Source organism: Mustela lutreola, chromosome 3 (assembly GCF_030435805.1).
Source record: "Mustela lutreola isolate mMusLut2 chromosome 3, mMusLut2.pri, whole genome shotgun sequence".
In the NCBI taxonomy this organism is placed as follows: Eukaryota; Metazoa; Chordata; class Mammalia; order Carnivora; family Mustelidae; genus Mustela; species Mustela lutreola.
In genome coordinates this window covers 14279144-14291692 of record NC_081292.1, presented here as the reverse complement: position 1 = coordinate 14291692, position 12549 = coordinate 14279144, and the positions used below count along the sequence as shown (strand labels likewise).

General features: G+C 49.9%; 1 protein-coding gene across 2 annotated transcripts; it reads right to left on the bottom strand.

The window, feature by feature from the left end:
- Positions 1–416: 416 nt before the first annotated feature.
- On the bottom strand, positions 417–5884 carry LRATD2 (LRAT domain containing 2). Of its 2 annotated transcripts, none has more exons than XM_059165631.1 (2): positions 5746–5884; positions 417–5212 (listed from the first exon to the last, which is right to left on the bottom strand). In XM_059165631.1, the coding sequence occupies exon 2, from the start codon at positions 5117–5119 to the stop codon at positions 4169–4171; it is 951 nt and encodes a 316-aa protein (XP_059021614.1). In that variant the 5' UTR covers positions 5120–5212; positions 5746–5884; the 3' UTR covers positions 417–4168. The 2 variants fall into 2 exon arrangements, with proteins under 2 accessions (XP_059021614.1, XP_059021615.1); XM_059165632.1 differs by having other exon boundaries at positions 5732–5871.
- Between the last annotated feature and the right edge of the window lie 6665 nt (positions 5885–12549).

Sequence of the window (12549 nt, the reverse complement as noted above, 5' to 3'; positions counted from 1 at the left end):
CAAGATGCAAGATCTTAATACCAAAACGTCCCAGCGTAGATTCCCAACATGGGAGTGTGGTGATCAGCAATGTTTGCATTGCTTCTGAAAATCAATGTGTACCGAAAATTTATGTTTATGAGACATTTTTCATGAACACTGAGAGCCTAGGAGCAACGGGTGATTAATTCTCACAGAGCAAATGCAGGGAGGGCTTTGTCACTATATGAATTCTTCAAAACGTTTACTGAGCAATGTAAAGATGAGACGACCCACTAATATTATCAGAAATTGTTGAACCACATATGGCAGAAAGAGGTATACAAGTGGAAAAAAATATCAATTCAGTTAACACTAAGAGATGGTTTATTGGAAACCCTTAGAGCATTAAAAGACTTGACAGATTTTATTTTAATAAGACAGTGAAGAGGAACTGGTTCAAAAGATGTCATCAATCTTTTATTTAACTAAACACTGCCCTTCATTTTGAAGGAAATGATACAATTTCAAATCAGAACCTCCTTCTCAAGAAGTGGTATGAGAACGTAACATTGATTTAACATACATTCTTCAACAAAAATACAGTTTACACAATTCACTAGAAAATAAAATAGACATAGAATTTACCATATTAGTCAATGTAATTCTCCATGGGTCACAAAAATTACAGCTAAGAACAAAACATAGTGAACATCTGAATGAACCAGTCAAGTTTATAGTTACCATGATTTAAAAAAAAAAAAAAAATTCACAAATGTAACTTCCCAAACAAAACCATTTGAAGACCGTGATTATAGATTTTATTCTAATTTATTTTTTAAAAAATGGTTAGACAATCACATTAATATCAAGAGTCTTCGACACAGTGGATTCCATTTTGTTAAGAAAGAAAAAAATAGAAAACGGTTAGTCATTAATTTTCTTCACTCTCCGTAGCATATGTCGTATAAAATTAAAGTTTTGCTTTCAAAAATATGTTTCCACGTGGTTGTCGTGTTGTCTAGTGCTGCTCTTAGGGCCAGAAGCACCAAAGACACGAGAAGGTTAACCACTGAAGTGTCATTTTTCATAAAAACTAAAAATTTCCTTAAAGGTCTGGTGTCAAGTCTTCTTCTATAGGCATTTTAGTGCTAAAGTCATTTTAAATTACATGTGGAATAAAAGCTACAAAAAGTACGAGTTCTTTCGATACAAAAAGTTGTGTAGCTGATGTTGCGGGCTCCTTTGACATACATAAGCAGTCTCAATAAAATATTTGCTCAAGTAAGAAAATAGAATTTGTTTCATTACGTTTAGTAGGTGTTCCAGTCCGGGGTCTTTCTTATCCCTGCCACAGCTTCCGAAGAACGTTAGAATCAATTTTTCTTTCAGAGAACATACATAATTCACAGTACAAAATAGTTCTAAAGTCTTATTCCCAAGGAGAAACAAAAATTATTAAATATATATATATATTTTTTAAAGTGCCAGATGTAGCCGTAGCCTGGACATTGAAAACTCACTTATCCGCAACACTGCCACCTTGAGGAAAGAGCTGCACTGACGGCTTCCCCTTGCTTGCAGCCTCCGTTGTTGGGCTGTCGATTCACGTTAGAGCCTCAGAGAGCCCTAAGACAACTTCCAATGGAATCATTCTTCGTATTAAATACTTCACACCTCCGGTAGCCAGTAAAAATACTTGCATGAATTGGGAAAGCAGTCTCTGCAGTGGGTGGACTTCCTCTTCTAGTTCATTTTCAGAAATCTCTTCTCTAGAGGCAGAATACTACTACTGGTGTGGATTAAGAGTTCTTCCTTCAAGTGGAGACTTCCCACAAGGAGCAGTTCCTTTGTAACAAGACAGTCACTGGCGTACCTCCGTGTGACCAAGGACATTCACTTTTTAACTGAGGGCAAAGGAGGCCACCAGAGATAGGGGGGCGGAGAGCTAAGCTGGCTAGCCAGCCCAGAACTGCTGGACCGTCATCCCCGCTCGCTGTCTGCATACTGGTCTTTCAACTACCATGTTAAGCAAACAAAACAAAACAAAATAAAACCCAAATCTGTTGGATATCTGAGGCTCTCCCCAATGTCTTTTACCTTGATTGGCTTTTCCATGAACAAGAGAATATAAACATGAAGCTGAGAGCATACTACACATGAAAACTACATCTATATTTCCCACAGGTGACAGACATCTCTCTCCAAAGTCCCAGACTAGGGTTGAGTGTGGTTCATCTTTAGCAAAGGGACAGGACCTGCTTGGTGATCCTTGTGAGAACAGGGAACATAGCTAATGCCCCTAAAATTAAATTATTTCATATTGAGGTGCTACGACAGTCTAGGCTTTTAAAAATTATGGCATCAACTTCCAAGTTTGAAAAAAGTATACAAGGAAATCCTTCAAGTCTTGTTGCAGGAGTTAGAAATCCCCACGGAGAAGGCCCAAGGATGTCCACAGCAATATAGGACAACTCAAATAGGATTCCATTCCAACTTTAAGAATTCCTTCAAAAAAGGACTTGCTCAGTGTCATCTAAAATGACTCCCTAAAGAAAGGAAAACTTCACGAAACTTTTGGGACGGAATTAGCAATGTCAATCTGAGGCAAAGCAGCACTGTGAAATCAAGGACACACATCAACCAAGGGCTCGCCTAAAGACAAGAGATGGGCTGTAAAAATTTCTAGAAGCCCCACAGTACAGGAAACAAGATCAGTGGCAGACCCAAAGAGTACAGGCCAGCCTGCTGCGACAGATCTCACAACCACCAACCTGTGCCTCAGGACTGTCACCAGACTCGGTGCTGACTCTACCAGGTGGCATTTAATTTGTGATGGCGGTTACCCCTCTTAATTGCAAAATCACTCTGAAGGCGGGGGCTGGGGGGTTCTCCAAGAAACAAAGAGACTGCTGCAGTGTAACAAGACTTAGCGTCTTGATTTAAATTGCATGAGGTGTGGCTAGCAAAACAAACACCTTATCACTGAATAGACCTCAAGCCTAAGATTTTATCACCCGCAGAAAAAAAAAGTGAGTGAGGGGGATGGGACCGGAACCCAGGAGGCCAAAAAAAAGAAAGAAAGAAAGAAAGAAAGAAAATCACAGGCCCTATAGTTTTCAAAAGGTTACCTTCACTGTTCAGGAAGGGGGTTAGGTGATGGGTGAGAAATTAACTAATTTCTGCCAGGGCAATTCCATCTGGCTGCTTCTGTAGTGAATACTTTATGGGGTGGCAGGAGCCAACCCCGTGTGACCTGCGGATGAACACAGCCCAGCAGGTTTAATTAGATCAGAGACACAAAGGGCCATTCCCTCCTTTCATAACAACGGGGATCCAAGCGCCTACACCAAAGCAGGCCAGAAACAAAGGCGGCAAAACAGAATCATAATTGAATCCTTCCCCTGGCTGGCCCGTGACAATGATTTACTTGGAACCTGGGAAGTGGTGGCTCAAACAGGAGGGAGCAGGAGACTCCCGCCAGAAGCCAGCTCTAGAAGATGAATTACCTGGGGGTGGGGGGCGAGGGGGAGGTAGCAAAGTCTTTGTTTTGTTGCCCAAGTTGACCCAACTATTTACTACACCTCACAGGGGGCTGCTGGGTTGTGGTCTGCTGCTCCCAGACCCAGGCCTGGTCTCTCCAATCTTACACCCCAGCAATCACCCGGGCCTCCCACATCCCACACACAGCCCTGGTGGGAGGGGTGGAGGTAGCAGATCTGCGGCTGCCGGTGCTTGGCAGGGCGCAGCCACAAACCCTCCCAGGCCTCCGTACAGGGCCCCCTCCAAGGCCAGGGGAGGAGAGGAAGCAGGAAGGAGGCAAGGGCGGCACAGGTACTCTGAACTTTCCTCCACCCCCGAGGGCCTAGGAAGGGTCGATTTTGGACCCAGGTACAGCAAAAATGAAGGGTCAGACAAGTCCACCATTTGGCCCACGTCAGAAAGGAAGACAGATCCAGAGGACAGGCAAGAAGTGACCCACCCCCGCACCGGCCCCAGTGCTCCTACCTGCTCCCTCTTATTCCTCTGTCCAGGGTAACACGCTCAAGCCACAGCTGGCTGCACATTTTGCCAACTCTCCTTTTTTCCAAATGGCCCAGGAGCCCAGATGGGGCCTGGAAGGTACTGAAGGAGGGAGTGAGAGGAGTCAAGGGGGAGCGGCGGCTGGTCCCAAAGGCTCCCTCTCAAGACTCCGCACTCAGCTTGCCTCTCAGTGCACCGCCGCCTCCCGGGCCTCATCCTCCCGTCCCGGCGCCGGGGGGCGCCCCGGAGGCGGCGTAGTCCGCGCCGCGTCGCTGTCGCCCTCGTCAGGCTCGGCGGGATGCAGGTGCGTGGCGAGCTCTTGCAGCACCGCCGCGCGCCCGATCTGGTCGTTGCGCCGCTTCTCCATGATCAGGTCCTCCAGGCTCTGGAACTCGAGCGTGTGGCTGCGCTGCGCCGAGAGCTGGATCTGCAGCCGGTAGGGCTGCTTGCCGATGCGCAGCTCGCCGCCGATCTTGAACTCGCGCTTGCCGTAGCGGCACCAGGCGGCGAAGCTCTCCGAGTTGCGCCAGCTCAGCTCGCGCTCCTTGGCGCCCACGTGTGCCAGAGCGTTGCGCACCACCGCGCCGGGGCTCAGCGGCTTGTAGCGGTACAGGTCGTTCACCACGCGGCCGCGCCGGCCCTGGCTCGCGTCCGTCAGGAAGCTGTTGCTCACCTCCAGCCGGTGCAAGTGCACCACCTGGAAGTTGCCCACGTAGACAGCCCAGTGCGGGTACTGTGCCTGCGACACGAACTCCACCAGGTCGCCAGGCCTGCACTTGTTGAGCAGGTTCTCGGGCGTGTAGGTGCTCAGCGCCGCGGAGCCCGGCGCGAAGCTCTTCTGGTAGATGCACTCGTCGCGGTAGAACACGGAACACTCCACCTCGTGCAGTCGCGGGTCGTAGGGCTGCGGCGGCGGCAGTGGTGGCCCGTCCCCGCCGTCGGGCAAGCCGTCGCCGCCGCCGCCGCCGCCATCCGGCCCCTGGGGCGGCGGCTGCGGCTCCACGTCCTCGTCGTCGTTGGAGAAGATGTAGGAGACCCCGATGCGGGGCCCATCGTCCCGGTCCACGCCGGTGGGGTCGGCCGTGGGAACTTCCTTATAACTTAGGTGGGTCAGTTTCTCCACCTGGTTACCCATCATGCAGCAGATACACGTTCACACAGCCGAGAGGCGAGAAAGCGAAACCACCACTAGGGTCATTGGCACGGGTCCCCGGACAGGGGCGGAGACCACCTGTTGGGAGAGGAAAGCAAGGAAGCAATGTAGGAGCCCCTCCATGAAAAGGATTTCATAAAAGAAGGAAGGGCTGGGAGCCGAACACCTGGAGCCATTTTACAGGGAAGCTCGGATATGGTGAGCCTTTCCTCATTCCTCCACCTCTAGGGTCACGGTCTCAGGAGGCAGGGCAACCCTAGCTCTACCCCGCCCCCAACACTACACCTCGCCCGGGCAAACGCCCATTGCATCAGCAGCTCCTACCGCTTCCGCCGGCGCCCTACCTGCCAAGCCCAGGCAGGAGGGGGAAAGAAAAGAAACTTTACTCCAATCCCCTTTTCTTAACCTTCCTTTCACCCCAGGGTCCGAACGGCCCCCGAGACGGCTCCCAAGCCTCCATCCTCGGGGAAACCGGCGGAGATCTCCCAGCTCGGCCGGTGCAGGTGAGCCGCCCTACCTGGCTCACCTGCGGCGCTTTCTCCTTCCTTCTCGCCCGCCCCTCCCCCGCGCGCTCGCCCGCCCTTTGGTTCGGGTTACCTGCGAAAACTCACCCGCAGAGAGGTGGCGGCCTTGGGGAATTGGCTCCCTCCTCCCAGCCGCACCTTGAGACTTCTACGGTGAGTTTGCAGGTGTGGGATCCGCAATCCCTCCTCTCCGGGCGCCGGTGGCAGCAAGGCTGGGCAGAGGGGAGAGAAGCATGTCTTGCCCCCGCGGGTACGTAGCGCTCCAAGACTTGAAGGTGGGGAGCAATGCCTGTTTACACCGCACCCCTTCCTCCTGCTGGGGCTGCTGCTCCCCCTCAACCTGCTCTCGGGGGAGGTGGGGCTCGAGAAGGCGGAGAAGGAAGCAGCCTTGCTGCCCGGCGGCGGCAGCTCCCGCTCGGACCCGGCGAGCAACAAGCGCCGGAGCGGGAGGGACGGGATTGTAGATCCGGCTCCAGGCTCTCCGGGCGGGAGCGCAGCCCCTGGCATTTAAAGAGACAGACGCTTGCTCCCGGAGCCCAGGTCTTTCCCACACGGCGCAGAGCCTCCGGGATCCCCGCCCCCTCCCCGCCCACCAGGTCCGCGGAGCTCCGCCCAAGCCACGCCCCCGCGCCGGAGCTGATTTAAATCCTGCTGGTGAGTAATCAAGGGCGGGCTTCCTGGTACCCTAATCGACGGGGTCTGCGCTCGCATAAGGGAATCCCACTTGCCTTCTTAGAACCGGGGCTTGCTCTGGGAGGTCCTCGATGCTTGCTCAGTTCGTATTTTTCGGAGCTGATGGCTTTAAAAGGACTTTGGGAGGCATACGCCCCCTGCCAGTGTAGAGATGAGAGAGGGAATGAGTTTTGGCGTTTGTTTTGTTCCCCCTTCGCCTCTTCCCCCCCCCCCCCCCGGAGACCTGGAGAGAGACGAATAGTCACTAGGTAGTAAACAGACGTTTGCTCTTTTCTTTTCTTTCCTAGAATGTATTTCTTACCAAAGGTCGCAGAAAAGAATTTTTTACTGGGACAGCCGGAGAAGCGTTTCAGTTCAGAGGTGTTTCTGGAACGAGTGCTGTGAAACTTTCCGGTGGGGGGAAAAGTTCACAGAAAGGAAACAGTATAAAACAGAACCAAGTCTTAGTTGCTGGCTTGCTTCCAAGCCCTGCGCTCTGTTTTAGTACATGTCCCTGGAAGTTAGCACAAAGTAGATTTCATAACCTCTTGTTTCAAGAGTTACCAGGTCGCCTGGTAGTTAGAGGAAGCATTTGCTCTCATTGTTTTTCTTGAGAATAGGGGATGTAGGGATTATCTAATTGACCTTAAATTAGGAACAAATTTGCTGAGGCCTCTGGTGGATGTATTTCCTTGCTGACTTACAGAAGAAGTGACAGGAGAGGAGTGTTGCCTATTAACCTCATCACAAGGGGACACTTGCTCCCACCAACCTGATTTTGCTTTTTCATTTTTTGTATTTGCCTGTGTGTGTTTTGCTTTTCCCTTTATTTTGTTCCTTACCTAAGAGGCAGGTTACCATAGTGTTGTCTTTTAAAAAACAATAGATTGGAGTGGGGGTGGAGCTCAGGCATTCACTGGAACACCAGACTAATTTGTAGTGGAATTAAGAATGCAACTTAAGACCTCTTCTACCCTGTTTTCCGTCACTGTTTCTTTTAACTAAAATTTTCCAGGTAACACTATTATTTATTCAGTGTGCATACCAACCAGTGGAAACAGAAATATACTAACACTACTGCGATCCTTTTTAGTTTGAGAGGAAAAAAAAAAAAAATCAATCTACTTACGTACTTTTGAGCCCGAACAATCAATATTGGCAGGGCTGTGATAGAAGTTAGTCCTTCAGCAAGTCCAAGATCACAGTATAAGTTAGGCCAAAAAAGAGACTTCTGTGTGCCTGCTGTGCAGACGAAATTAAAATATTTTCTAAACAGCCTCAGGCACGTTGAGGTGCTGCTGTTACCTGAATGCTGTGTGTCACCACCATGTGAGCTCATGGAGGTACCCATTTTACAGAGAGGGGTTAGGCTTACAGAGGGAATGGTGAGTCATTCCATGTCTGTTAGCTTGAGAAACCTTTGTGGGGGGTGTCAGTAGCAGTAGACCACTTTGCCCCAGCTGGTACTGGGTACGGTGGCTGGGGATGGGAGAAACCACAGAAGGACAGGGAGGTAGAACAGTTTGCTTCCAGCACTCTGGGACAAAGATCTAACACCTACTTGTCTAGGTGCCTGTCCCCTTGTCTTGAGGAGCTGCGTTCCGGTTATGTGATCATGGCTCAACAGCATTTCTTGAATTGAGCAAAAGTCTCAGAGGAATCAGGTTCTGAGTCATTTTTATATCCCAATGCTTGGTAGGTAATAAGTGCTCAATAAGTGCTTGATGAAGGCTTTAGCAGTATACTGGGCCATATTGATAACCTGCCTCCTGCATAGCTTCTTCCATTAATTCCTGATTAGGGCCCAACCTCCATCCAGTCACCTGGGGCTCTTGATCGGTCAGAGGTTATATAAGTGCTCTCAAGCATTCTTTGCTCATCTCAAATAATCGTTTAATGAATTTAAAGTTAAATTAGCTGTCAACCATCTGGAGCCTTGGGAAGTCTCAAAGTTAGATTTTCAACTTTATTTGAAAAAGGTAACTATGTAAGCCCATCAGGCCCACATTCTGTGATGGCAACAAGGAGCTAGAACTAAGCAGCCATTGCCTTGGAAATGAGGTGTACTCCAGCTGGCCCCCATCCCATCCTACCCACCTCAACTACCCTAGTTCCTTGGCTGGCCTGGGGAACCTCTGTGTTGGCTATCTCTGATCTCTCTGTTGGCCATTCAAGTTCTATCCTACACATTGTATCACTTGATTGTATGTAATTCAGCCCTTGGTCAAATACCACTTGGTATTATTCTTTAATTCATGTATTTAAAATGTCATTTTTAGAGAGAGCTTGATTCAAAACATATTTCTTGAAGATGTACTAGGTACCTACTTGTCTTATATACCACACATTCATTCTACAAATTCAACAGGCAGCATGCTAGGTTTTAGAGGTATTCATGTCCCCATGAGGCTCTGTGTAGTGGAGGAGACAGATAAATAAGTAGACTTCTTAGGACAGTATGACATGTCCCGAAAGAAGGGGAAGTAGAGGATGCCCAGGGGAAGTTTGAAGGCATGTGGGCACAAGTAAATTCCCAAATGCCTGCCATCAGGGGTGTTGGACTCCTGAGGGAGACACAACTCTAGATTAGTAATGACAACTGCCAGTGAGTTCTTGATTCTGTTAGTCTGTTCAGTTCAGAGAGGCCAGGTGGCAAGTGGGATGATCTCACAGGTCCCCTTGACTTTAACCTTGTGTTCACAACCACTTTGTTTTAGGTAGAGACAAACACATTCTTTCAGATTTGGCAAATACTTGAGTTTGGATGGTTTTAGTGTCTTCCAGAGATAAAGACAAGAACACAGTAGACAAAGTCCTTTCCCTTATGGCATTTATACGTTGATAGGAGGAGGCAAGTGGCAAAGAAGTCAATGAAGAAGAATTTGTGAGAGAGACAAGAGCCATGAAGAAATTAAAATAGGGGGACGCCTGGGTGGCTCAGTTGGTTAAGCGGCTGCCTTCGGCTCAGGTTATGATCCCAGCGTCCTGGGATCGAGTCCCACATCGGGCTCCTTGCTTGGCGGAGAGCCTGTTTTTCCCTCTGCCTCTGCTGCCATTCTGCCTGCCTGTGCTCGCTCGTGCTCTCTCTCTCTGGCAAATAAATAAATAAAATCTTAAAAAAAAAAAAAAGAAATTAAAATAGGGTAATGGGATTAACTATGGCTGGGTGGTGGGGGTGGTGGTTTGTCCTACTTTGGGTAAGATGGCCAGAGATGGACTCCTGAGAAAGAGAAATTTAAGCTAGCACTGGGATGAGCTGGCCTTGGCATTCCCTCTGTATTCCCAACCAAGATGGGAAGGAATTGGGATGCTCAGGAATAGGAAATCAGCCAGTGAATGAGGGCTTGGGATGGGAGGTGCAGTCGGAATGGTAGGAGGCTTTGAAGTCCGAAGGTCCTCAAGCTGGCTGCCCTTGGAAAATGGACTGGAGAGGAAGCAGGTCTGGTAAAAGGCCATGCGGTAGGAGGGAAGGCATTCTGCACCAATGGAGCCTGGCAGACAAAGGAGGAAGCCCGCCCCTGAAGGCACCATCCCCCCCAAGAGCAGCCTTTCGCTGGAGACCTGTTCCTTGGATTGGGATTCTCAGCCACACTGTCCCTTCATCCCCCCAACCCAGCAATGACCCAAGTGTCACATCCCACACACCTCCTTGGAGGAGACGTTCAATAAAAGCAAGCTGTGTTGAATGCCAGTTAGTCATTCTCCCAGTCTTCTGTCCAAAGCAGTGGGGAATAATCGAGAATCGACATTTCTACCTGACAGGGCACTAGCCCTGACTCTGCAGGTGCTGTCATTTGAATGGCTCACTCCAAGAATGTACAAAACAGGTGCACAAGGGCAGAATTATCTGATTAGGCAGTCTGGAACTCTGCCTGGTCCCCGGGGTTGGGCCCCAGGCTCCCCATGGCGGCAGATAGCTAAGTGAATTTGCTGGAAAACAGGTTCCTTCATACCTCCTTGTATTGGGAAACTCCCACACTTACCTGCGACTGTTCCCCACTGCTGGGGGTTTTGTTGAAACTGTAGGAGATGTGCAGTAGCAGAATGGAAACAGGTGATGTGGGCTGATATTCTGTTTGCCAGGGGCATGACCTTGGAGTCTGTCTTCTCCATTTGGCCCCCTTCCCCAGTCTCTAAAGTAGGGCTGATGATATTGCTTGTCTCACTTGTGAATCCTCCAGTGAGACGGTGTACCTGGAAGCAAGCTAGAAATCCTAAAGCCTATGGAGACACCAGGCATTATTCACACAACGTGTAAGAGCCAGACGATGATTTCACTATGGGGAGGAAAAAGCCAGCCATTGGTTGTGGGCCCGGTCTTCCTAAATTTCCATACAATCCTGTTTTTTTGGTTTCCCAGATAAGCCCCCAAAGGCCTAGGGATAGGCATCCTGCCGACTGGAACAGGACAAGCTGGCTTCAAATCCAAATATGGCTGATTCCAAGTCTACTTTCCCCACTGCCTCCAGCAGGCTCAGGGGCACCAGCAGACATGGGCCAGTCCCTGGACCAGGGGGCTGGTGTGTCTTCTGGATGTAGAGTGACCAGCTCGTCCTGGTTTGCCTGGGACTACCCTGATTTTAGCATGCCCTGGGCCATCTGGGACAGTTGGCTGCCCTACACAGGCACTTCCCCATCATGGTCATTGCCCTCTCTGGAGCATTGCTGGGGGTGGGGCGTGGAATGGAGAGGAAAGGGAAGCCAGGTGAGGCAGGTGTTTTAGCTCACAAAGGGCCCCCATCTCCAGCTGACGTGACACATACAGCAGCAACTACATACGCAGACAGCAAATAACCTGCTTTGGGCACATATTCTTTTTTCTTTCTCTTTTTTTAATCAGATGCTTCCCAGGAGGTGAAGACTGGGCCTCTCTCTCCTCTGAGAGCTGGTGGCATGCAACTACCCTCCCCACCTTCTCAGCCTGGCTGTCTTGGGCTTTAAAGCCTGCATAAAGACTTTTGCCCTTTAACTGAATTATTCCTTGACCTTCAGATTAAGGAAGGAATCACAGAGGCTGCTCAGCAGCATCCTCCCCCCCCCCCCCGCCCCCAATTTATTTATTTGACAGAACAAGCAGAGGGAGAAGGATACGGAGAAGCAGGCTTTCCGCTGACCAGGGAGCCCAGTGCCCCCAGGACCCTGGGATCGTGACCAGAGCTGAAGGCAGAGGCTTAACTGACTGAGCCACCCAGGTGCCCCTACTGACTGCGATCCCTTTCCTCGGCTTCTGCATTTGACTTGCTTTTTGTCTCAGGCAGGCTGGGCCAGAGCTAGGCTGCCCTGTGGGTGGGCATGGAGAGGAGATGCCCTGAGAAGGGGTCTGGGGCTGGAACGCCCACACCAAACCATTAGCTCTCCATCCCTTCGTCCTGTGGCTAACTTGTGAGGAGCCTTTTAATCCTTTTCTAGAAGAGGACTCACCAGTGGGAAAACACGGAGGCCTGTCCCCTTCCAGATCCTTGCTGTTTTGGGAGGCCCCTGACAACATACTGTTGATGCTGAACGGGAGAGTTTGATTTGTGCTCGGGAGTCTGAGCTTGTAGCTGGGCTCCTGCATGAGCCTCATGAAAGATGCATTTCACCAGGCGGTTCCAGGGGAGAGACCGGCTTAAATTACAGCTCTATAAATCCAAATATTGGCATATCTGCAAATCCAAATGTAGAGATTTCAAAAAAAAGTCTAAATTGTAAGAATCTTATTTTGCACTTCTTGTGCAAAAAAAGGGGAGGGTGAGATATTTAGAGAGGAGACAGGGCTGTCAATAATGAGAAAAGCTTCAGCGCGGCAAACCCAACCTCCTTTTCTTTCCTTGGGCATTCTTCATGCTTCCAGGGAAGGAGAGCAGACATGAGGGAGGAAGACAGCATTGTTCAGCATGGCTTTCTGCAGGACAGATTAGGGGGGGCTATCCACCCAGGATTGGGGGCATGAGACTTAACAAATCTGGTTGGTCAATTTCTGTCTGCTTTCCCCAAGCCACTTCTAGGCCTGGGACCAAGGGAACCTCATGGGGACACTTACCCCACTGTAGGCTCTGCACAACCCAGCAGCCTCTAGCAATCCCAAGAGACTATGAGCCAAGCCAGGTCACTGCTTTGCTCAAAGCTCCCTTGTCGCTCCCCCATCATTTGGGGAAGGGCCCAAATCCCTCAAATGGCCCCCAAAGCCCTGGCCTGTCTTCCATGTTACCTCTCTGACACCCCCTCACTCACATCTCC